The sequence below is a fragment of the Coptis chinensis genome, chromosome 7 (genome assembly GCF_015680905.1).
Source record: "Coptis chinensis isolate HL-2020 chromosome 7, ASM1568090v1, whole genome shotgun sequence".
NCBI lineage: Eukaryota > Viridiplantae > Streptophyta > Magnoliopsida > Ranunculales > Ranunculaceae > Coptis > Coptis chinensis.
In genome coordinates, this window is record NC_141462.1 from 3,065,993 (window position 1) to 3,091,456 (window position 25,464).

The window sequence follows — 25,464 nt, forward strand, 5'->3', positions numbered from 1 at the left end:
CTTCGCTCTTGAACGAAGTTCTGGCAGGAAAGGTAAAACTGTCATTGCCAACTTGGTCTTCATCTGGAGCAGTAGCCACCATTCTTGATGGTTGGTTAACTTCCATAATGGGAGCCATAGCTAATGCTGAAGACATGCATCCATCATGTGCCATAGATAATGCATCGTCAAGGGAGCCATCACAACTTCCATTTCGACCTTCCTCAGGAAGCACACAGGCTATAGTTATGCCCAAAGTGGAGCCATCAGTAGGAAGTCGTGTCGCATGTTCTTCATTGTCCTGAGGAGTATCAGAGGATGTTGAATTGAAATTCATAAGGTTTTCAATTCCGTTGGATCCAGCAAACCATCCGCTGGGATATGCATCTCTCTGGCATGAGATTCTTGCAGGAAAGGTAGAACTGCCATTGCCACCATGGTCTTCATTTGGAGAAGCAGTAGCCACAGTGCTTGATGGTTGGTTAACTTTCGAAGGTTGAGCAGAAGCTGAGGACATGAATCCACAGAGGTACACTGCTAGTGCATCGTCTACAGACAAAGATCGCTTACCTACAGGAGAACCTATCTTGGCAGACGAAAATCATCGCTACAGTTCTTATCATCACCACTACCAAGTTCACCACAATGACCATTATCAACATTGTCGTCTTCAAAAGTCCTCATTTGAAAATTCAGGCGCAGTAACTATTAAACCAGGGATTGACTGAGGAGCATCCACTGAATCAGATGCATTATCATTTGATTCAGATCCATCGCTCAAACACTTCAATTGTGTTGTGAATGTGGCATCTTTACTCAAAGACTCAGACAGTACTCCACAGTTGCTATTCTCCCCCTCATCATTCTGAAAGGACTTGGTTTCAGATTGAATGCATGGGATACTAGGGACTAACTGAGAAATAACCGTTGAAATAAATGCATTGTCATTTGACTCAGATCCATCGCTCAGACACTCCGATTGTCTTGTGGATGTGGCATCTTTGCTTGCAAACTGCGACACTCCACAGTTGCTATTCTCCTCCTCGTCATTCTGAAGGGAGTTAGTTTCAGATTCAATGCACGAGAAGTCGGGAGCACGGATCCTTCTACATGGATTTAAATCAGTTGACTGGGAACTCACGGTAAGCACTTCCAATTGCTTTTCCAGTCGTTCAAGCCTTGTTTCGATGTTGCTGATTGGTTTTAGCATATTATCTTCAAATCTCGAACAAAAGGCTTCTATCCTACCTACCCGACAAACCAGCTGGTCCAGAACCCTCTCGATGCGTCCAGAAGACGAATCATTTAATTTATCAACCGATCCATGCTCCTGTACTGCACCTGGAACCAATTCATCAGATTCTACATGCGTAGATTGTGAAACATCCTTGGTCACTTTCTGATTCAGCTGGCTGGATAGTGCTTCCGAATGCAATGTTCTTCCAACATAAGGGTCCAGTGACTCATCATCCTGACCCTTCAAATGCGGCCTAATATCTGAAACTTGCTTATCGGGCATTCTGTTCGGCATCCCTGTTCTAGAAAGTTGCATAAGAGTAGGAAGCATGGCCATCATGGAAATTTCTGCTGATCTTTTCATAGGATCCACCTTATCATCTAAGTCGACAATCTCAACAGGCTCACCAAATATGTAAATGTCCTCTAAGTGAACACATTCCTTCGTGTGAAGTGATAGCAAACGAATAGTAAGGGACACACAGGGGCTTGAATCAGTGATCTCAGCTGTAGCCTCATAGAAATCCTAAATAGAAACATAATTAAACAGATATCGATAAAAAAAATATGCTTTCTTGAATATTTAAAATACCTGTATGCTTCTTTCATCATTCTTTTTAGATATAGAACATGATTGAGTGTCTAAGATTTCTACCCATCCATCTTCATTAGTGCTATTGTTACTCTGATCCTCTTTCTGAGCAAGACTACATCGTACTGTGCACAGATATTCATTGTCTTTCTGGTCGAGCTTAGTTGCATAGTAAATCTCGTATACTCTAGCACTACTACGAACATATACCTGCCTCATTTCATGACTTTGCGCAAATGAAACTGCACTTTATCATTATACAAATTTACCCCGTCTTATATAATTATTATTGAATCAAGTAAATTAGAAGATTAAGATAAAAAAAATGTTACCTTTGATTTCACAAAAGGTTGAATCAGAAGGAGAGTTTAAAACCACGAGTGGATGTTTGGGTTCATCTTCTTGTTCTAGAACGTCATCAGTAAGTGGGGTTTCGAAAGTAATGGAATTATTGAGACTGCCACTAGAAACGATCCAGTTTGTTGACGACGACGATGATGATGATAAAATGCTACTACTACAACTCCCTCCTTTTTTTTTTTTTTTTTTTTGTAGTTTCATTTTGCTGCTATTTATTTGGAAACAAAACGAGATTCGATATTTTGAGTATCTCGAGATGTTTTATAACGACGAAATTTCATTAGTATACTTTGAGTTTTATTTTACTTTATTTAAGATCAATGTAACCTTAACAAAAAAATATTCCCACCAAACTTTGAGTTTATAAACAAAAAACACAGGACCACGTGCTACATTTACCAGACTCGCAGGAACATAATAGATTTCTAGACAGTAGTTTACACAATTTTGGAATAGTGAAACTGGATTCTGGAATTAGTAATTACATCAAAATGGACGCTCACTACCAGTGGTGGTTGCATTTTTCTTCAGAGCTCCAATTACTTTCTCATATGTGTGAACAGCTCCGGTGGTGGTTTTGCCCTTCCAGCTAGAGGATTAGCAGAGTCAGAGAAAGACCCACGTCCTTTTTGGTTGCTAAAGGGCTCGAATCCAGTAATGCCTCCAGCAGGTCCAGTCCCAGCATTTGCAAACCCACCAGAGGTAGGAGTGCCATATCCACCAACTCCAAATCCTCCTAGCGTACCTGTTGAGAAACCGCCAGTACCAAATCGAGCTGCAGAAGGCGGTTTTTCGATTCCTGCTGTATTACTACCACAGCCAGATAATCCGCAACCTCCTTGCTGATTGCTTGAGGCCCCAAATCCACTACCACCACCACCAGTGGCTCCTGCACATCCAACAAAGCCAACAGCACCTGAAGCAACTTCAGAGAATCCACCAATAGTAGAACCACAGCTACCAAAGCCTCCAGTAGCAGCATTTGCAAACCCACCAATCGGATTGCCAAATCCAAACCCACCAGTAGCAGCATTTGCACCCCCACCAATTGGATTACTGAATCCAAACCCTCTAATAGCAGCATTTGCAACCCCGCCAATCGGATTGCCGAATCCAAACCCTCCAGTAGCAGCATTTGCAAACCCACCAATCGGACTGCCAAATCCAAATCCTACAGTAGCAGCATTTGCAACCCCACCAATCGGATTGCCAAATCCAAATCCTCCGCTTGCCGTACGAGCCGGGAACTCCCCATTGCCAAATTCACTTGTAGATGGTGGTTCTCCACTTAGTGCTTTACTGCCACCAAAGGCAGAGAAGCCACCACCACCTTGTTGATTGCTAAAGGCCCCAAAACCGCCACTAAATCCAACAGAGTGCGCAGAACTAGGTTGTGGTGAGCTCGTGCCCAGCTGTCTTGATTGTCCAAAACCACCAAGTACTGATCCCAGTGCTTCCTGTGCATCACTGATATACGCTGGTTGACAAAATGCACTACTTGTAGGGTCAGGGGCAGTAAAGTGAAATGCACTCACGTTCACCGGCTGAGAAGGCTGTAGACTGAAAGATGCAGGCTGAAGCTGCTCTCCATTGGATACTCTCAGATTAAATGGAGAATTTGCTACAGAGTCTGCACTATTTTCGAATGTAACACCAAATGGATTTTCCTTTGGTGTGACTGATGTGGAAGCTAGTCCAAGCCTCAGAGCACCAAGGTTCAAGTCAGTGATCATGACAGGAGCTTCCTTCGGTTCTTTAGTAGCACTAAGATTTGATCTATCATTCTTACCATCAGTTGCAACACCAGTCTTATAATCACCACCAACTCCGCCACAATGACCATTATTATCATCATTGTTGTCATCATAGTCCTCAATTGAAAATTCAGGGGCAGTAATTATCAAACCAGGGATTACATGAGGAGCAACAGATGATTCAAATCCATTTAAATGGAAGCTTGATTCAGATTCATCACCAACATACTGCGGAGGTCTTGCAAATGAGGAATCTTTATTCGCAAAGGACACTCCACTGTGGGTATCCTCATTCTCATCATCCCGATAGGAGTTGGTATCAGAGTCTATGCATGAAAAATCAGGAGCATGGATCTTCGTACATATGTATAAATCAGATGGTTGGGATTTCATGCTAAGGACTTCCACTTTCTGCTCCAGTTGCTCAAGCCTTGTTTGTAAGTTGCTGATAGGTTTCAGTATGTTCTCTTCAAATCTCAAACAGATGCTTTCTATCCTACCAACTCGACAAACCAGTTGGTCCAAAAGGCTCTCGATGCGCCCAGGTGATGAAACATTAACTTGATTAACAAATTCATACCGTTCTCCAGTAACTAGAACCGAATCATCTGATTGTATTCGTGTACATTCTGGACTTCCCTTGGCCACATCCTCCAAATTTACCTGTTCCTGATTTGGCAGACTGGATTGTGATTCCTGGCTCATTGTTCTTCCAGTACAAGGGCTTAGCGACTCGTCGTCCTGACATTTTATCTCCTGCCTAGCATCTCCAATGTGCTCACCTGAAGTTCCAGTTGTCATCCCTGCTTCTGATAGTTGCTCAACAGGCTTGCCAATTATGTGAATCTCCTCCAAGTGGAGACAACTCTCAGTTTGAATTGATAAAAAGCGGATGGTGAGGGAGATGCACGGACTTAGAACAGCAACATTTTGTGTAGCCTCATAACAATCCTAAATTGCACCTTTTGTCAGAACCATATATAAAAAAGTAACAAAAAGGAGGAAGAGGTGGGGGGGACTACAGGGAATTCATGAATAGATAAAATTGAAAATAAACATAATACCTGTATGCTTCTTTCAGTGCTTCCATTGACCTTGTTATCCAGAGAACAGGTTTTAGATTCTACTAATGCTGAATCAGGGACATGTACTTCTACCCAGCCATCTTCAGTAGGGTTGTTGCCATTGTTGATTCGTTCCTCAGTAAGTTCCATTTGGTTGGTAGACCCTTCAAAATGTGCAGAAGTAGGGTAAAACTCATTGCTGCTCTGCCCCTTTTTGGAGTATATTTCATATCTTGCAGCACTACTTCGGAAATATACCTGCTCAATTTCATGACTTTGTGCAAAGGATACTGCAGTTCATAAAACAGTTCATCATTTTCAGGGCAATAAAAGATGACGTTTCTCTGCATACAAGATTGCAAATTATAGAATAAACATAACTTAGCATGTAGAAATGTAGAGTCACATATTTTCATTGATTATTACCACAATACCACCAATAGTTCTTGGTGTCACTCTAGCAACAACTTAATGAAACATGAGACTTGGGATACATGTTCAATTATGGTAATACCTATTTCTCAACTTTAATTTACCACATTCAGGAGCAACAGGTATACTTAGGGGTGACTTCGGATCGGATCGGATCGGATAAAGGGCTTTGGGAAAAATTTCCAATTTTTTTCGGATGGCAATATCCTTTCCAAATCCGATCCAATTTTTTTTTGGATGGCAATTTTTTTTCCGAATTCGGAAAGTTTGGAAAATCGGAAAATTTTCGGAAATTTTGAAATCTGCAAAATACGGAAGTAAATCGGAAATTTGAATTATATAATCAGATTCTCTTTTAGGATAACCATTTTTTATCCAATTAATATATTCATTTAGCAATTATTTTGAAATATATTAATTCAGTAAATTTTTTCTTCATGTTAATGCATTAATTCAGTAAATAGGAAGATGAGAGAAATTGAGACATGTACTAGAATGACAATATTGATTTCTTGAAGTTGTGAGAGAGACAATGTTCTACTTCTCGAGGGTTTTTATTTGTTTTGTGAGGGTTTTTATTTGTTTTGTAAACTATCCGCAGTTTTAATTTAGGTAACTATATGAAATAGACCACAATATGTTAAAAATTCGGAAATTAATCGGAAATCGGATCGGATTTTGAAAACACATCCAATTCCGATCCAATTATTTTTCGGAAAAATCGGGTATTGGAATTTCTGATATTGGAACACAAATATCATTGCCAAATTCGGCGGAAAAAGTGGCACCCGTAGGTATACTAAATAAAGGAGTTATAGTGGTGCTAGAACCATGGCCAATCAAGGAACCAAAACAATCGAACGTAACAACGCCAACAATTTCCAAAGTAAGTGCTTACACTTGTACTTGTGAAGCGGTCCTTGATTGATTAGTTAAGTTGCGTTGATGAAAACATGCAACTAAAACAATGTAGAAACTATAACTTGTACACATAATCATACAATATGAGACACATCTAAGTAAGGAAAAGTAAAAATTACCAGTGATTTCACAAGGCTCGTTTGAGTCCGAAGAAGGAAAATTCAAAAGCACAAGTTCATATTTGCGATGATCTCCCTTTTCTCCTCCATCTGTAAAGGAGGGGGTTTTGAAAGTGATCAAATCATCAAGAGAGCCTTTACAAACAACCCAATTCGTTGAAACTGATGAGAATGACTTGTTTTTTTCTTCCATTGCTTTTTTTTTTTTTAGAGGTTTGTGGGATTGGATTGTTTTGTTTTTAAAGTAGCGTGAAAGTGAAGCCCGCAAAAAAGTTACGTAGATGGAAACAAAGTATTTGTAAGCTTTCAACCGACGCTAACATTATATATTTTTCGGATCCCGCTAGATTTCTATATATTGCCACGAAATATCACGATATTTGTCGATACTTTGTAATGTTAAACCACTGTAAAAGCAAATGAGTAAAAGTAAAATATCTATATTAAATTGTCTATTGCAGAACTGTATTTAAGTTTTAAAATACATTGAAATGGAAACGCCATAACAAGCAATGTCAATAGGATGACAACTCAAAAGTTTGAAAGTGGTCTAGTATGAGAACCAAGATGAGAGCCCGGGTTTCTATTAGTCCTTTGTACAAACCACTGTGAAATGCCTGCAAAAACAAAATGAAAATGATAGGATCAATAATCTTCATAAAAATGTCCAAAGCAAATCATCAATCTAGTGCCACTGTAGAAATTACAAATGCTCAACATGTTAGTAAAGCCTTGGCCTAGCTATCAAATACTACTTGGCAAACTATTTCTAGGAATATTATCTTTCTTTTCGTAGGTAGGATAGAATTAAACTAAGAACCTTAGCAACAAAGTTCGTCAACTGTTTGAACTAGTCTACTAGAAAACTTGATATTCGATAAGTTAATAGAAACTAGTGTCTTCAGTTCAGAAGCCAGATGCTCTAAGTAGCACTCCACATGAACGAATCTCAATATCTACTATTCCAGTTCAGTTGTCAACCAAACCCATTTACGTAAACACACGCCCAATAGGGAAGTCAGTAGTCAAACACTGCTGCATACATGGCATTTTCTTCCTATTTGATGTTATACCCCGCCTGCCAGTATTTGAGAGTATTCGTGATGTCACAATGTTTGCCAGAGAGGGTAAACCTATTAAAATCTTCTTTGCATACTGGTACCACAGACAAAAAAAAAACTTCAAAAAGAAGGCCTACAAAAACATATGGAGCTCAAGAAGAAACTCATTTCTGTACCAGGAGATGAAAGGAATAGAAGTAGGTGTATAGAGAGGTTGCTACATAAAAAAGTAAAGTTTTTTCGGTCACATGGAAGGCGGGCTATAAAATGGTTGAACAATTTTGTGGATAAGTCTTTAAGGACCAAAGAAAGCAGACATCCTCATATGACAACCTAGTCTAAATTATTTTTGAATAGGAGGTACAGATCATAGACATAATAAATATCAGAAGTTTTCAATAGTGAAAACTCAAATTGGTTAATAGTAAACCTAGATATGCATGCAATTTTATCCTATCACAGCTGTTACAAGATTTAAAATTACTCTTACAATCATAGTCTATAGATCGGTGGTAAGATCTTCATTAATGAGGGGTGAATTCAAGAGAAGGCAGCTGTAGGTTGAATTACATCCTTTATTTACAAATCCCACTGTCAGGAGAAGAAAACCATTTAGGGTAAAGCTGTTTAATTTGTCAAGACATAAATATAAGATGGATATCAATCGTATAATAAATAACACGGAGCCATTCAAAGGAAAGGATTAAAAAAATATAGTTTCAAAAAAAATTGTAAGTACATATCCACCTTGTATGATGAAACTTCAAAGGGTGTGGGTGTTTGTTCAAACTGAATGGGGATTGTCTTCCACTAAATATAAAAACAAGCTATGATCTTAAGATGAACAAAGGGAAAGGGGAGGAGCCTTTCTTCCAAACAAAAGGCACTTTAAAGCGAAGCAACAGCAACACTATGAACAGATGGACCCATTTAGCATTTGGCACTCAAGATAATCAATATGAAAAGAAGAATATGAAAAATAATTATTATCTAAAATCTAACGTCCATATCCCTCAGAACGCCTGATATCAACCTGGCATGAATCCTCGGTACCTCAACTTCTACAATAGGCATGCAGAAGGAGCACCGATTTTCTAGGATTGCAAGTTTTAGATTACTAAATGGCTCATCATTGGGAATGTGAAAAACTGAAAATACACTAAAAGATGGAATGCAGAATAAGTGAAATAATCAGTAACTCAAATATAACGTCCACATCTCTCGGAACACCAGATATCGACCTTGCATGAAACCATGGTACCCCAACCTCCACAATACTACAATAGGCTTGCAGAAGGAGCACCGATGATTGCAAGTTCAGATTATTAAATAATTCATCATTGGGATATAAGGAAATACAGTTAAAAAATAAATAATAATAATAATAATAATAATAATAGTACTCAAAGGTTAATATCCATTCTATATAATAAACAAATATCACTAATATAAGCTAACATTCAGTATAAAGTTTATGATAAGCAACAATCAATACACACACAATATGAGAATGTACTCGCTAAAATTGACATTACTCAACAGTTAATTGTGAAAGTGTGACCAGAAAGTTTAGACCAATGGCGTGCTTGATGCAACTTCAGTCCAGTGCAAGTAAATGATACTAGGAATCTAATATGATAAAAGCATTGAGAAGCAGTTGAGGCCCATTTCACTATGACCACATTGGACTATACTAATATTGGTGGCTGAACGTCTTTGTCACGAGAAGTAGTTAGTGGACATAATGAAGAGAAGAAAATAAAATCTATCTTAGGACTTGATCCCCGAAGCAGATCCAGTTTCTTTCCTGCTGTATATAATTTATAGATGTAATAGGTACTTAATCTATTACTAAGAGAGTTATATGGTTTAACATAAGGTGTAATTGCATCAGAATGTCCCAAAACCTCACCACTTTTAGAATCATAACTACGTCAGACATGTATTAATAGTTGGATATATCAACTATTGGCACAACCTGACCACTTGGATACATCAATCATTGGTACTTTTAGACAGGTAAACATCCTTGATTTTCAGCAATAACAACTTTGAAGAGAAGTATTACTGTACATCTGTAATGCATCCTCCATTTCTAGTATTTAAGTTGTTAAAGGTTTGAAGTTAAATACGCTTTCATAAAAATAAAGTTATTTATTTCTATATCTAACAAAGAATAAATACTTACTGTGATCTTAGTTATACATGTGCCCACCTGGCCTGCTTTATAAAAGCAGCATGCCAGAGAAGTAGATAACAGATACAGAGATACTTGTCCTATAGGTGACAAAACATATTTATATGAATATGTTACCTAGACGTGTTGTGCACCGATTAAATACTAGCATTGGTACACATAACATGAAAAGGCAGAGACCAGCAATCAAGCAGATAGATAAGTATGTACATATAAAAAAACATTTAAGAGAGATGATGAGATGTACCAATTAATGCCACCAACAACGCTCTGGATCCTTTATCCACCTTGCAATTCAGATCCTATGAGCAAATATCTTAGTAAGCAAAACTTCAAGAACAAATATTACAGCCTGTGTAAACAAATCAAGACTGCCAAAGAGTACTCACTTATTTCTAGCTTCGCCTTTAATAGGAATCTTCAAGGTTTCCACATTAGAGAAACATTCACGTTCCCCAGTTTGGTCATCAATCGATGGCTGTGACACAAAAGATTTTTCATTTGACTCTCCATTCAACACCATCTTCTGGGTTCCCAAATTCAATGGACCTCCATCATCTGACTCATCATCTGAAAGCAGCACTATGGTTGATACTCCTGCAGATATGTTTTCCTTGCCACCATTCTTCTCCACTACTTCGATTCTGGCTTCTTCACTTTTCAGCAAGATCTGATTTTCCTCCTCAGGAGCTTCATAATTGTCCTGCTTAGTGACACCTGTAAAACTGTTGTCTTGCTGTTCATCTTTGCTTTTCTTGCTTACTTCACTTGAAATGCATTTAGTTTCATTACAGCTGCCAATGACAACCCCAGGTTTTTCGTCACAACCACCGTTTGCAGTTTCCTCAACACATTCAGAAAGCACATCCAATTCTCCGTTAGTACACAGGTTGCCTGCCTTCTCATCCTTGGAACTTTTCTCAGCTCTCAGCTTTGAGGCTCTCTTAGAAGTCTTTAAAGCCACTTTGATATTCAATTCTGCGTAATCTTTCACTGGATCAGAACCACCAAGACCATCCCCGAAATTAACACTCTTAGATTCATCTACATGAATGACAACATCACCCATTTTCTGATCCTTGATGTTTTCTGGACATACATCTACCTCAATGTTTATAGCAATGTCCTCTGTCTTCTCCTCAGTAATATCCCCCTCATGCAGCTGGAACCCTCCGTTTTTTGCAGCCCTTGATACCTGGTTTTCATTTATCAATGCATTGTTCGCTTTAATGTCACCCACATTAAGTGGCCCGTTTTTCTTCATCTCTTCACTGACCACCCCTCCATCTGAACTCATCTTTTTCTTCTTAAGGTTTAGCCCTAATTTGGAAGACCGATGGAAACCCTCATGACTCATAACCTCAAGCTCAAAACGCTCTCTCCCAAGTTCCAAAAACTCCTCCTCACCATCGTCATAACAAACCCTGTGTAGCTTCTTCAACTTATCAAATGATTTTATGCATCCAGCATACCATCTCCTTGGTACAGGCCAGTATACCTTCACTCTCTTGCCAACAATCCTCTCGAAATCACTCTCATTAAGATCTACTTTCTGAAAGGAAGGCACCAATTTCTTGGTCGTAACTTAGACAAGCATTTCTCTGATGATAGCAAGAATGCCTCCGCTCTCTCAGTGTCTGCATCATTGCCAATCTTAGGTTTATCTACATTATAGACATAATAGTCGTTTCTAGTCTGGCCCTCTCTGTTTTCTGGGCGTAGATCTACCTTTGCTGCCCTTGACACCTGAGTTTTGTTTATCGTTGCATTGTTCTCCCCTTCAACACCACCCAAATTAAGGGAACTGCGTTTCTTCATATCTTTACTGACCTCTCCACCATCTGAACTCTTCTTTTTCTTCCCTAATTTGGAAGATAGATGGAAGCCCTCATGACTCATCACTTCAAGCTCAAAACGCTCTTTCCTAAGATCCAAAATCTCCTTCTCACCATCATCATAAAAAATGTTGTGTAGCTTCTTCTCCTTATCAAATGATTCTATGTGTCCAGCATACCACCTCCTTGGTTGAGGCCAGTACACCTTCACTCTCTTCCCAACAATCCTCTGAAAATCACTATCGTTAAGATCGATTTTCCGAAAGGAAGGCACCAATGTCCTTGGTCGTAACTTAGAGAAGTCTTTCTTAGGTGATAACAAGAATGCCTTCACTATCTCCCCATCTGCACCTCTTTTTCGTTTTTGAGGTGGCTTCTCCACTTTCTCTTCTGATGGAAGACCTTTTGTTACAGCATTTTCTTCAATCTCACGTTCAACATCAGCAATAGAACCACTTCTCCCAGTACGTTTCTTCTTCCTGACGGGTATTTCAGAAACACCCTGTCCTTTCTTCTCACCACCCTTAACTACCTTACTCTTCTGAACCCTCACATCATTGATATTGCCAGAAACATTTTTAGCCTTATTGGCTCTATTCACCTTTTTTCTTCCTGCAACCTGGCCTGTCATCTCTGATCAGATGCTCACACTTCAGATCCTGTCTTTCAACAGTCCAACCAAAGATGATCCAAACAATATATATTTGATAGAACCTCACCCTGCCAAACAAAATAAGATATTCAAAATTATTCAACAACCATAAAAATTAACCTAAAAAAACCTAGAAAGCACATGGGCTAAATCATACAAATTTCATAATCAGGCGCATTATAACGAGGAAAAAAAACAATAAAAAATATAAACACACTGGAAATGACAACAAACTATTTTTCAAATATTCAGATATACACACACTACACATAACCCAAGAAATAACTTAAGCAAAACCATCTAAAGGAGTGTCACCACCTGAAATGCCCCCAGAAAACCCTAGAAATGTTAAAAGGAAACTAATACCTTTAAAGGAGGGTCAACATTTCTCAGCACACAGAAATAAAATTAAAACAGAGGAATTAATTCCATAAACCATAATAGGATCCGACTCATTAAACAGAAAGAACAGTTGAGATACTTAGTCACTAAATCATGTGAAAAACCCCTAAAAGATCATGCATCAACATTGGGTAACTTAATATATGGAAAGAAAACGGTTAGAAATTTAGGATTGGGATCTTATAATCCCACATTTAGAATGCAATTCAACCTTTCTCAGCACAGACAAACAAACTACAAACCAACCATGAAAGAATTATAGTTGTCAAGCAAATACAATAGTAGGTTATCCTAGTTTCATTCATAGACCATGAAAAGCACTTGAGGAAACAATTGAGACACCAATATATCAGAAGACAAATCTAGTTTAATAGAAAGGTCACATATTTTAAGAATTGATAAAATAACATGAAGACTTGAGAGACGACTTAAGAAAGGTCACAGCTTTGGCACTAAACAGTTCTAACTGTTGACCAACAATCAATACCTTGAAACTCTGATTACCTACAGCTTAATATTTGCCACTGGAAAACCTTTAATTTGTTACAAAACCCTAACTTCGAAAGGCATTTTTTTTTTTCTCAACCCCAATTCAAAGTCAAAATCAAAACCAAACACCTCTAATGGTGCCGATTCTCATGAAAATAATTCCAAGGCATTTCTACATATCTAAGAACCCAACAAAAATATACAAAATCACAACAAATGTCAAAACCAAAACCATAACCCCTAAATGTATGTTGATTCTCATGAGAATGATGTAGATGAAACCTTAGACAATTCAAACCCTAAATAAGTTTAAAATTAAGACAAAAAAGCACTTTGTCAACAACAAAACACAATCAAACCACAAAACCTTTAACCCCACTCACAGATTCTACTTACCAGGCTAAAAATTCACACAATGGTAACAAAATTTAGTTAAAAAACCCTAAAGGAAAAACCTTAAACCCTAAACAAGTTGAAAACTTTACACAAAACAGATCCAAGCATACAAAAGTTACAAACTTTGCAGAAGAAAATGTACCAGAAGTGAAGAAAAAAAAAGTTAGGGTTTTTGAGTGGTTACCAAAATCCAGGTGAACCTTTGCTGGTTTTGTTTCCAGGTGCAGACTGGAAATGCTTACAAGGCATGGGGGTTTTAAAGACAAGATGTCAGCTTCAAAGGAAAGCGGGAAAAACACATGACACTTGGCATTCAATGATTCGTGGTTCAACATATGTTATGGCGTTAGAGTGTGGTTGTTCTTTATCTTTGGTTAATGTTAGAACCGGTGGAAGTATACGAAAGAGTAAGGGTGAGTTGGAGTAACTTCAAAAGGTTTAGGGTTTAGGATAGGGTTAGTATATATAATTTGAAAATTTTTTTTAAAAGCGCGCGTTGTAACGATTAATATATATAGTAACCGTTAAAATGCTACGCCTTAATAGTAAAGGCAATATGGTTTTTCTAGTAAGAATATCTAACCGTTAAAATGTTGTGTCGGATTAGTAAAGAGATTGACGACAACCCTAAATAATAAAAGCAATATCGTGTTTGCATTAGGAATGTCTGACCGTTAAAATGTTGTATTGGATAGTAAAGAGATTGACGCGTGGCACTAGTAATGTCTATTGAATTTTAAGAGTTTTGTGTGTGTATATATATTATCGTGTGACACGTTGAATAGATAATTTAGACGGAAAACACAAGTAACAAGTGGTGCGTGTTTTCTACAATTTTATGAAATTTAAGACAGACGTACAAAGAATGATCAAAGATACTTTAGGTACATAGTTATCATCATCAATATGTTATAATTAGGGTTCATATTGTTGTTTCCGTTCGTTCAACATTTCTATAATGTTATAGAATATTGCTTATAAGATGGACTTAATGTCGATATTTTGATTCGTGGTTGGCAACATAAAACCTAGAAAAAGAGAGTTTGTGTGACACTATAGAGTCGACTTTAAGGATCTTGTCCAAATATCCGCGCCGTGGAGGCCATAGAGTAGTTAAGGAATATGGAGGCATTGGCAATAAGAATGTTGACTAAGGATCTTGTCCAATATTTGGGTTTGTTGGATATTGATGCATTTTATGGTATTATTTTAGGAAAACTATCGAAATTTGTTGACCATGACTACCATGAGGATGCATAATGGAAATTCAAAATTTTGGTGACTTTGTACTTTACTGCAGGTAGTACATACTTTTTAAGTTATATTATCCACGCATTTATGTGTGTTTCTCTGTTTGAAGTATACAAAACATATTTCCAAATTTCTTATACTTCCAAATTTAGAACGTTCACCCAAAATAAGGATATCATGGAAAGACACCGAGTGATTACTAATTAGAACTTTATAGCATTTACAATTGACTAATTGAGATCTCTTTACAATTATTGAACAATCACTGAGATTTCATCCACCCATTTCACAAAATATCTCCAAATATGTCGATTCAAATTTAGAATGTGTGTAAAGATATAATTTTTTTGCTCACAGATCTAAGCCCCACAGTGCTCACAGGCACAACACGTGTCCAAAAAAAGTCAAAAACAGTTCCTACCCAGCTGCCAGCAACAATCCCACACGGTTGAACTCGCGTCGAATTGCTGAGAAATCATAATAAAAAGCATTCCAACTAGTTATTACACCTAAAGTTAATATGAGGTTGTTGTGATTTTTTTTTTTTTTTGGTAAAGTGGGTTTTGTGAGTTTGGATTTGAGGTTGTGCACTATCATTGGTTGTGAGCCTGTGAGGATGAAAGATAGGGACCTTGATGAATATAGGAAATGAGATTTAAGGTATAAAGTTTCTTTAATGGCTAATGAAGAAATGGGTATTTAACAAAATATTAAGTTACCAATTTACATTAAATCATTATGAGAAAATTAAAATGAATGAAAAGATTGATTTTTTTTGTTTTCAAAATTTTCATGAATAGTAGTTGGGTTAATTGAAGGATTGTGGAGAAGTGGTTGGTGGTGAGTTGTGGGAATCAAAACAGTTTGGATTGATTTCTTTAAATATCTCGCCGGAAATTCGAGACACTCAATGGCGGAGCTAGGAATGTAAGTGAGAGTGAGCCACCTATAAACCAAGCATAAAAAATTAAAAAAACACTATTTTTTTTTAACTAAAAATTCAAACCCAATCACAAAATAAGTATATTTCGAACATAAAAAAATCATATAAAATAATTGCAATAAATGTAATATAAAAAAAAAATAATAATAATAATAATTTAATCTAAACAAATATTTATTCATAGTTGTCTTCGGCGTTTTTCTTTTTTGTCATCTTTCTTCATCTTTTGGAAGCGTTACAAGATTAACTCTATATCAATGCTATCAAAAACATCTTTTTCAATGTATATTATTAAACAATCATTCAATCATTCATCCGCCATCCGATTGCGCAGACAATTTTTTATGATATCCATAGCATAAAATGTCATATCCACATTAGCAGTAGCAACAGGTAAAACCAACGCCAACTTAATCAACAAATTTACAAGTGGGTACACAATGTCTTTCTTCATCTCAACCATTATTTTGGTTAGGTCGTTAATTCCGTTTATTCTACCAAACTTAGTATCGAACGCACATCAATGATATAATTCTCAAGCTAATCCGCTAATTTCATCTGATCTATCTCTGAAAAATCATCAGGATAAAGTCGAGCAAAATGGATCAACTTTTAACTTTTGTTTATCGAAAGCAACAAACGACTTACAAGAATCAAGACATGTCATGCAAAGAAATAATTCTGTGTTTGCTTCCATAAACCGATTGTTTAACTCTTGAAGTTGCTTCATTAAACCGGTCGTTTATCTCGTATTTTTATTTCTATTTTTTTTTAATAGATACAAGATGGTTTTTATTTGGGTTTATATATGGGTGGATAAATACGAGATAAAGAGGAGCACAAATACTATTGGGTTTTCTATTTGCTTATTTGCTTTTTTGGTACTGTTGCATTAAACGAGTCAAATTTATACAAATTACATCACACATCATATGACATCAGCAATCCCTTTTGTTTCGTTTCTCATGAGCATATGACGCCTTTTTTTTTTTTTTTTTCATTTTAACCACTTACCACTTAGCACTTTCACCATAACTAATATATTTTTTTTTGTTTGGGTGAAAAAAAATTAAGGGTCAATTAAAAAATAAACAAAAATATCCCCTGCTCTAAAATCCAAAACCATATCTGTGAATTTGAAACTTTTTCAGATTTGTGAGCAAAAAAATTCTCTTGCTTATATTTTTTTTGCAAACACGGTGCCCGAGCCCGAACTAATTATAGGTTCGTAAGATTGGTACTAAAGACAAATTGACAGCTTTAAAGAAAGTGGGAAAAATACTATTTATTGATAGCTCGCGGATACTAATTTTTTCAATTCACAATTGATGAGTAGGGCTAGGAGCTCGGCTCTCAAACCATAAAAGCCCTCATAACTGAAGGTCGAGCTAGCGTGTTCCTAATTTGTGTTGAGGGTCGGGTTAAACAAGGTTACACCCATATCCCATATAAATACGTTTTGGGTCGGGTTATTTGCCCCCCTACCGATTTTGAAGGTCGGGCCTAGTCAAATTATACAAATACTAATTTACTTAAATTTTTTGGTGGTTTTTATTATTTTTATTATAATTTTGATTATATATATCAATTTCAACTAAATATATCAAACTTATTCTTATACATTTAGAAAATGAGATATAGATACGGTGGAAGAGATGAGAGCCTTACACTTTAAATACTGAACTATGTTAATACGTTAGAATTGCATGTCAACTCTGCCTTTATATATCCTATATACCTCTATTTCATTTAGTTACAAAAAATATATATATTATGTTATAATTTACTCCTTATTGAATACTAATTGTAGTGAAAAAATTTGATATAACCTAGATAATTAAATTAGAAAACATGCATGTAATGTAAAATAACAAAAAAAAATTACGAGGGCCAAATGAGGGTCGGGCTCATGTTCCAGAACTTAGGCCCTAGCCCGCCATAATAGGCATGAGGGTTGAGCCGATCCATCCCTCAAATGTATGAGGGCAAGTTTTTTAGGGCTTTTGCAAGCATTTTTAGGCCCGGGTCAAGCCGGGTTGAGGGGTTATAAAATTTTTAATTTACTTGAGAGGCTTGGGGGTTTTATTATTTTTATTATAATTTAGGTTTTGCACGAAATTTGAATAGACGATCAATTTTCATTTGGACATTTAATTACTCAATGCAAAATTATTAATGTACTTTTTATTTGTATGAATATCCTGATTTCTGGTTTGCAATCCACCATGGTGCTTGTACAGGTAACAAGTAATTCACAAATTCACGAAGCAAACCTCACATAGCATTCCGCACCATGAGGTTTGCTTTAGCATCCTTCATCTTTATATTTCGTAGAGTTCAGGCTCAGCAGTCTATCAAGGTCCTTAATACCATGGCCCAAAATATCGCCGAGATATCCGACATCTCGTCGATATATCTCGATAAATTGGTACACCGATATTGATATTTCCGATATATATCCACCGAATATTAAACCCTTTTTTTTCCGAGATATTTTATCGAAATTTCCGATATAAAAGTTTTTATCGCCCGGTATAATCGATATTTCCGAATAATCGATATATACTAGTTGACTTTTGACTAATTGTTAATAATTTAATATTTTCATTTGGAAAATTTAATATATCAATGCATATATTATTAATATCCGAGATATATCGTATGAATATCCAATATTTTAGAAACTTTGGAGCTTGTCAGGTAAAAGTAATTCATATTCGATATATCCGATATATCATTCCGCATATGATCGGTTTTTGGGTTTACCATCCTTTAATCTTTATATTTCGTAATTTTGGCTCAGCAGTCTATCAAGGTCCTTAATACGAGCCCAATCCAACTTCGGATTTAATCAGAAACCAAAACCCAGGCAAAATCCAGTCAGCTACCATCATATCCCAGAAATTTCTTAGAGAGAGAGACCTTAGTCACAATTTAAGATTTCAAATGCTGATACTCAAATGCAATTCTCACTTAAAATTTAAAGGAGAAAAAAAACTGTAAACATTATGTTTCTTCTATTTTAGTGTTGCACTTTCTCATATATGATTGTGATGATGAACATCTTCTTGATTTTCAGAAGCTTCTTCACCAGAAGTTTCTTTGTCTATGTTTAGGTCCGACTTAGTCTCTTCAATAACGGCATCAGATTTGACTCCTTGTTCTTCTGAAGTCCCTTGAGTCCCATCAGTAGTGTTTGTCTCTGTTGCATTAACAACAGTCTCCTGCTTCTCCATCATTCCAGACAACGCCAATTTCGGGGACCATTCGAGGACATCATCAATTATATTTGAGACACGCTTCTGGTACCTGTAGAAGACGAGAGGGAACCATGAATCCAAGAAATTCCATTAATAACTTCCAACCCATTATCATCACACCACCAAACTCGATGGACTTACTCACACATTTCCATCTTAACACATTTTCTTCTACACAAAAACTGACCAACATAATTCAATATTATTTATTTTCATTTATCTTGTAAAAGAATATATTAGTTTTTAACCTGGTTTCCAACTGCTGGGCTTCTAGTTTTTTTCATTTCCGAAGCTGATTATATATGCAAGTCTCTATCACGTGGAATTTTATCCAATGTGGCATTAGCCCAAAAACAGGGGAACAAAGAAAGAAAATATGGTTTCTATTGGAGGACCCTATGAACACACTACACAGTAAGCGAAGTTGGTTGCTTAATTTCGAAATTGAAACAACCATTTTGCTCATTCGAAAGATTTAAATTAGCCAGTATATCTAAGCTTTTAACTACCTACCCCCTTTACTATCAAAATAAATGGAATCATTAAGATAATTCTTGCAGCACTTACCTGGCTCTAGCGGCTTCATCAGGTGCATGATGCCTTAATAACAATATGAACAGCACCGCTACAACTGAGAAAAAGAGCCTAGCAGTCCACTTAGGCCGTTCTTCTTCATCCTTTTTGGGCCAGAACTGGAACAATTCGGACAATGTTGCCTCCTCCGCAAGAATGTTGGGGAAAAACCAGACACGTTTTCCAAGAAGGATCCACATAGAACCAAAGATCAGAGATCTGACTGCACAACAAGAAATGATTTCCATCACCAATCAATACCGAGATATCGCTAGGATTATATTGCAGGATTATGTTTTCACTCTTAAAATGGAAAACAATCCTCAAAAAATTATCCTAGGAGATACAACTGCATTGATTCTCACTACATCAGGGATCAGAACTTTCAGTTAGTGACATCACAACATCACTAATAGTACTGAGTAGCAGTTGTTCAAAAGAATATGATATGGATCAAACTATAGTCAATTGGTGCAACTTAAGAAAACTCTCCAAATTACCTAAAAGCAGGGTGAAAATAAGTAGAAGAAGCCCAGCGCAAGAGTAGAGGACTATTAGCTTGCAACGATGAGGAAATACAGGAAACAAGCAAATTGCTAGGGTCACAACAGGCCAAACAAATGACAGAATCGTCTGCCACAATGGTCTCCTTTTCACAAATGCCCAAGCAAAAAAGGCATCATTTTCAGAGAACATTTGATCCTGTCAAAAATCAAAAAGAGCAGAAATTAGACAAAGATTACTGCACTACAAACGACATAAGTAGCAGTTTTAATCTTCTACAGAACTTTAAAACCTGATATGACACGTGTTAACTGCTCATGACTGGCAGGATGTGTTATAATGAACAATCAGTTCCTATGGCATTAAGATACACATGTATGTTCCACTTATATTATCTTCGTACAAAACTCAATGTTAGAGCATACATATCAAATTATACAGAATGGAAACTCAAGCAACAAGCTCCTAGCAGATGGAAAGCATAACAGTTCAGTGAAAATAAGCCCGATTTTGAAGATGGAAAAGACGGTCGAGCAATTAATTTTGTACAATAGAGAATTGTTTCGACCAAATATGATCAAAACACTAAGTGGTGACAAAATATATGAATAACGTAGAAAAGTAGTGAGAAAAGTGATGGTGATCAAATGAATGATGAGACTGTACCTTTTGATTGTCTACGTACCCAAATTATCGATGAGATCAAGTCTCAAGAACGTAGTTCTTTATGAAAAATAGTTTGGTATTTATGTGTAGAATAGAGACTTTTATAGCTCAAATAATTGTAATTGAATATAACTCTTAATTAATAATTATCTCTTTGATAAGAAACAAATCTTGACATAAATTAATGTACGTAAGTGGCAAGCCATGTGGCTAGGATTCAACCCTAGACATATGAGTTAATGGGCATGTACATTGATCCATGATATTGCAAATTGGGCTTTAACCTTGTCGATTAAACGAATAAAGTGGAGACCCCTACCAATGGACGTTTGCCACGTAGGTGGGGGTTGAAACAAGAATAGAACTTATAAAGAGTAAGGTTGTAGAAAAACATTTGGAAAGCATGCCAAAACTACTTAGTCAAGTTACTTAGCCCTTTCCAAGAGGAATGAGTACCAAAATGGATCTCAGATATTCTGCAAGAATCTGATCCAATTTTTGTGATTTTTTCTTTTGGTTACTCCAGACATCAGCTAACACTAGTATACTGCAAAGCCATAGGAGTGAGCGGAGATGCGGAGTGAGATAAAGAGATCGCGGCTTTGGTTGGGTGAAGAAGAAGAAGAGAGAGATATTGGAGAGAAGAAAGAATGTTTGGCTAAGAAGATGAGAAGAGAGAATGAAAACAAACAAAAACCTACCAAATAGAATTTTGGGCCACATATCCCCCCTCAGCCTAGATCGTTCGCTCCGCTCACTTGATTAGTTAATGATATAAATTTTCCCCGTCCAAGTGTACACTTCTTTATAGTAATACACAATTTGACACATCAAATAAGTTGTATTGTATTATCCAAAGGAGCAAAAGGTGTGATGTAACAGATTGAACTGTGGAGTCTAGTTTAACACATTCAAATTTTCTTTTATTTTTTCCATTAATATCATCTAAAAGTTTGTATTATGAACATATCTAATAGGTCTTCTTTATTGGAAAGAAAATTCTACATACGAATACGACATTCACAAACCTCTAACTCTAAAGATAGTTCACTCAACAAAATTAAGAGCAGAGTGTCAAAAGAAAAAAGAGAACATAGTTCATTCAACAAAATTATGTTCTTTACAGAGGAACACGACACGTGACCAAGACTGGCAAGAGTAACTAATAGTTGATGTATGGACAAGAGAAACATCAAGTATAACTGAAACTTCATTACTTGACAGACTTAAAGCGTGACTATTGAGAAAACCCTTTCTAGTGCAAGCGCTAGAGACATAACCTTATTAGAGGCTAGAGAGAGCAGAGACTTACTGTACATTACAATTCTTTAGTAGCAGCTATGAAAGAAACAAAAACGAAAAACAGGAGTAATACTTTTAATACCAAGAAGCCGTTCTTTCTTTCTTTCTTTTAATAATAATAATTGTTTTTTTTTTTTTTTTTTTGAGAAGTGCCACAGTAATATCCAGAGACATAAAGTAGTTCTCATTCAAGAAATCAATGTAAATGGTCTCGAGACTCAAATGTAGATGCTACAAGCCTACAACAATGCCCTTGTTTTCCTCTTTAATATTGCGCGACTCACTCATATCCCTGACCAATATGCTCGCCAGAAATAGCATAAATAACAGAACTATTAAAATTCAAATTCTATCACGATTTCCATAAGTAAAGAGAACATACAGAGAATATCTCCAGATGAGCTGGCCAGGTAGATAACTTTTTCTTCCCCGGACGAAGAGTTTTCACTACACGGTCGCAACGCACTACAAGATTTTTCCTCAAAAGAGCATCTGCAACATCTTCTGTTGCTAAGTCTTTATCTGATTCCAGTACTTCCTTAAACTCTGGATGTTTTCTTACAAAATTGACAAAATCTTTTCCTCTGAAATATTCTACTCGTGTTTCCTGTAAAACTGCCCATCTAGATTCAAACTCTTTATGGTCTCTCACCTTCTCCGCAAACACCTGAAACAAATCCTTCCCTGAAGCTTGTTTCTGCAAAAGATGAAACCTAGTGATTTTTTTTAGAAAAAAAAATGGTACAGGAAAAAATCAACACTCTTCTCAAAACATTAGTCTTTGTGGATATTATATAAATATAACAATTTTTATTTCTTTCATAATGCCTAGGTGTCACCTCGGCTCTAAAAACATACATATGAATCATGAGGCAAGGTTAGGCAAGGTGCTCACCTAGACAACATCTAAACACACAGATGTGCATTTTGGATTGAATGTAAGAAAAACAACTCTACTACAAAACTTAAAAAGCAATCAAGTCATTAAACAATTTAGCATAACTAAAAGCATCTTCCATAGGGAGAGCCATTTTCCACAATGGCATTTTTTATCTAGCCCGGTCCAAAAGAAACTTAGGACCAGTTACTTTAACAATGAACATTATCATTCTGCTACGCCTTTCAGTCGAACGAGATGTCCAATTTGTGTGCTTGGCGGCGCGGCACTAACGGAACTAACGTTGGGTGGTCAGACAGGCATAATGCATAACACCCTTTCGAAAAAAATAATTACAGAACCCCAACATCAAAAACTATTAAAGACTGGTTTTTTAATTCTCTTTTCACCACAAAAGGGATCTAACAATACATAAAAATTCAAGAAGCATGGGCGTGTCTAATAATAATCATAACATTTCTACACATAAGATTATTGTATACATATATACAAATTGCCCCATTCTCAAATTCAATTATTTCCTACCAAAAAAAACAAAAAAAAAACAAAATTTGATTGAAGATCTTAATATAGAAATATAATTTAAAAATAAAACAAACCTTAGGTGGGGTATCACTATTGAGATCTCTGCTACTATTTTGAACTCCACCGGGTGTTCTCCGGGTTCTCTTTTTTTCTGCCCCAGATTTCGTCATCTTCTTTTTTTCTTTTCCCTCTTTCTCTCTGTTTCTCTTTTGTAATGAGAGTTCTGTTTGGTGTGTTTGTATTTAAAACGTAATGCTACTCCAAGAGTGTTAAAAGAGGTGTGATAGGAAACAAACAGGGCCCTAGTGAAGTAACGTTAAAAGAGGGGAGATATGAATTTGGTAATGTTTTTGGTGTTGTGGTAGACAGCACACGTTGCATGGACGAAGTTAAGGAAATAGATCACATGGAATCACGAATTTAAGAGGGTTCCTAATTTTCAACATAATTTTACTTGTTCTAATTGTCGGCCATATTGGTTAGTTGTTAGTTGTTAAGTAGTATGACTGGTATGTGTCTATGTGATGTTGGTGTAAAGGATGCAGAGTCATGCCACATTTTATACCAGTCATTAATTTCCAACTTATTATGACTTGCACAGTTGCACTAAGAATTTGCAGAAGTTTACATTTATTATACACAAAATTATATATGTAGGATTAAAATATATGACTTATTTTGTGAATATACTTTCAAATAAAAAATCACCAGTGCTTCTCAGCCTGTGCGTTTGAATTGAATGAAATATGATGAGAATAATAATATGACTTAATTCATGCTAAGTAAATTTGATCATGCATTATGATTCATTGGTTGCGTTTGGTGTACACGAAAAAAAGACTCTAGTAGTCTTGTAGAACAGTAATAGTAGGTTGAGAATGTTGGCAGCCAACGGACTTTGTGAGTTCACACCTAGAAAAGGCGTGTTTTTTTTTTTATCTTGAATATTGAAAAAATGGTTGTCCATCACTTGATTTTAGTGGGTGTTTGGATCTCATTTTTTCAAAAAATTAGTTTTTTTCAAAAAGTATTTTTTTGAAAGAATATTTATTCTAAAAACAGTTTTTGAATAAATATATTTGGCTGAGATTTTTTTTAAAAGCTATTTTTATAAATAAAAACAAAAATCTAATAAAATAGGAACCAAACGTATTTATTTAAAGTCCAAATTTGTGCGTGGAAATAGCCAATCTTAATAAACTGAACTCGCTCATATAATACAATAAAAAAAGTTATTACAAACCGTTCAAGTTATATAAAAGTTAAAAACAACCCCATATCATAAAATTGATTAATCAGTAATACACTCAATCTCTTGCACTCCATAAGTCGTGTGCAATTGAATCTCTTATGTTGTGTTTGTTTACTGGCAAATCTCTGGTGGGAAAACATTTTTCCACTAGAGAGGCAAATTTCTAGTGGGAAAATTTATGTGTTGCCAGTGTTTGTTTGCACAAATTTGTAGTGGGAAAATATGAGATTTGCCAGTGTTATTGGTTTACACAGTTTTTTTTTTCCGTGGCGAATGATATTTAAACTTTTTGAAAATATTGTTTTTTAGGTTTTCAAACTCAATGAAAGTATAAAAATAGAAAGAACATTTAGTTCTAACTACGTGAACTTCCCAAGTATGCGGGTGAAGAAGTACCTCCATTAGAGAAAAGAAACTCAAATTTATCCCGACTGCTCAATAAGCATCATCACACCACTAAAACAATACGATATGTTCAATGACAACTAAAACCAACACAATTGGGTACAATTAACATACTACAACATTTATGTAGCACCATTTCATTAACTCATCATCTTGATACATCACGAAGGATTATCAACTATTCCAAAGATGGAATACCAAACTGAAACAACACCCAACACCCCAGCAAACTAAAACGGCACCAAAGATGGAATACCAATTGATACATCATCTTGATACAACAACAGTACGCAGCACCCAACACCCTAGCACGCAACAGCAGCACCCAACACCGTAGCACGCAATAGCAGCACTCAACACCTAGCAACAATAGCACCCAACACGCATCACCTAAAC

At 36.2% G+C, this 25,464-nt stretch overlaps 4 protein-coding genes and 1 long non-coding RNA gene across 6 annotated transcripts; 1 reads left to right on the forward strand and 4 right to left on the reverse strand.

Annotated features, from left to right (window-relative positions):
- Nucleotides 1–385: 385 nt before the first annotated feature.
- Nucleotides 386–2,383, reverse strand: LOC147485233 (uncharacterized). The gene is given in 4 exon segments (XM_086570805.1): nt 386–651; nt 653–1,741; nt 1,808–2,049; nt 2,140–2,383. Coding segments are annotated over 4 exon segments (1,650 nt in total). The 5' UTR covers nt 2,369–2,383; the 3' UTR covers nt 386–561.
- A 126-nt stretch (nt 2,384–2,509) lies between these two features.
- On the reverse strand, nt 2,510–6,747 carry LOC147485234 (uncharacterized). Its single transcript, XM_086570803.1, has 3 exons — nt 6,458–6,747; nt 4,986–5,275; nt 2,510–4,872 (listed from the first exon to the last, which is right to left on the reverse strand). Exons 1-3 carry the CDS (start codon nt 6,648–6,650, stop codon nt 2,707–2,709), a joined length of 2,649 nt encoding a protein of 882 aa, XP_086426929.1. The 5' UTR covers nt 6,651–6,747; the 3' UTR covers nt 2,510–2,706.
- A 130-nt stretch (nt 6,748–6,877) lies between these two features.
- On the reverse strand, nt 6,878–13,718 carry LOC147485235 (uncharacterized). Of its 2 annotated transcripts, XR_015201089.1 has the most exons (5): nt 13,674–13,718; nt 10,105–12,270; nt 9,963–10,017; nt 8,009–8,109; nt 6,878–7,074 (listed from the first exon to the last, which is right to left on the reverse strand). XR_015201089.1 is itself a non-coding variant. In XM_086570807.1 (4 exons), the coding sequence occupies exons 2-3, from the start codon at nt 11,070–11,072 to the stop codon at nt 10,011–10,013; spliced, it is 975 nt and encodes a 324-aa protein (XP_086426933.1). In that variant the 5' UTR covers nt 11,073–12,270; nt 13,674–13,718; the 3' UTR covers nt 6,878–7,074; nt 9,963–10,010. The 2 variants fall into 2 exon arrangements, 1 of the variants encoding a protein (XP_086426933.1); XM_086570807.1 differs by lacking the exon at nt 8,009–8,109.
- Nucleotides 13,719–17,837: 4,119 nt separating this feature from the next.
- LOC147485236 (uncharacterized) lies at nt 17,838–18,776 on the forward strand. Its single transcript, XR_015201635.1, has 2 exons — nt 17,838–18,042; nt 18,499–18,776. It is a non-coding gene; the product is annotated as an uncharacterized LOC147485236 (long non-coding RNA).
- Nucleotides 18,509–23,771, reverse strand: LOC147485237 (translocation protein-like protein). The gene is made up of 5 exons (XM_086571827.1): nt 23,486–23,771; nt 22,371–22,685; nt 20,017–20,218; nt 19,511–19,739; nt 18,509–18,992 (listed from the first exon to the last, which is right to left on the reverse strand). The coding sequence occupies exons 1-5, from the start codon at nt 23,579–23,581 to the stop codon at nt 18,722–18,724; spliced, it is 1,113 nt and encodes a 370-aa protein (XP_086427953.1). The 5' UTR covers nt 23,582–23,771; the 3' UTR covers nt 18,509–18,721.
- Between the last annotated feature and the right edge of the window lie 1,693 nt (nt 23,772–25,464).

Excerpts from the sequence above, each read along its gene's own strand:
- LOC147485234 (XM_086570803.1), bottom strand. The coding sequence starts at position 6,650 with ATGGAAGAAAAAAACAAGTCATTCTCATCAGTTTCAACGAATTGGGTT. Across the intron at positions 5,276-6,457 it reads CGAGCCTTGTGAAATCACTG|TATCCTTTGCACAAAGTCAT; the intron begins GTAATTTTTACT and ends TATGAACTGCAG. Across the intron at positions 4,873-4,985 it reads GCACTGAAAGAAGCATACAG|GATTGTTATGAGGCTACACA; the intron begins GTATTATGTTTA and ends GGTGCAATTTAG.
- LOC147485235 (XM_086570807.1), bottom strand. The coding sequence starts at position 11,072 with ATGAGTCATGAGGGTTTCCATCGGTCTTCCAAATTAGGGCTAAACCTT.
- LOC147485237 (XM_086571827.1), bottom strand. The coding sequence starts at position 23,581 with ATGACGAAATCTGGGGCAGAAAAAAAGAGAACCCGGAGAACACCCGGT. Across the intron at positions 22,686-23,485 it reads ATAGTGATACCCCACCTAAG|AAACAAGCTTCAGGGAAGGA; the intron begins GTTTGTTTTATT and ends CATCTTTTGCAG. Across the intron at positions 20,219-22,370 it reads CTCATCTGGAGATATTCTCT|GATCAAATGTTCTCTGAAAA; the intron begins GTATGTTCTCTT and ends GATTTTTGACAG.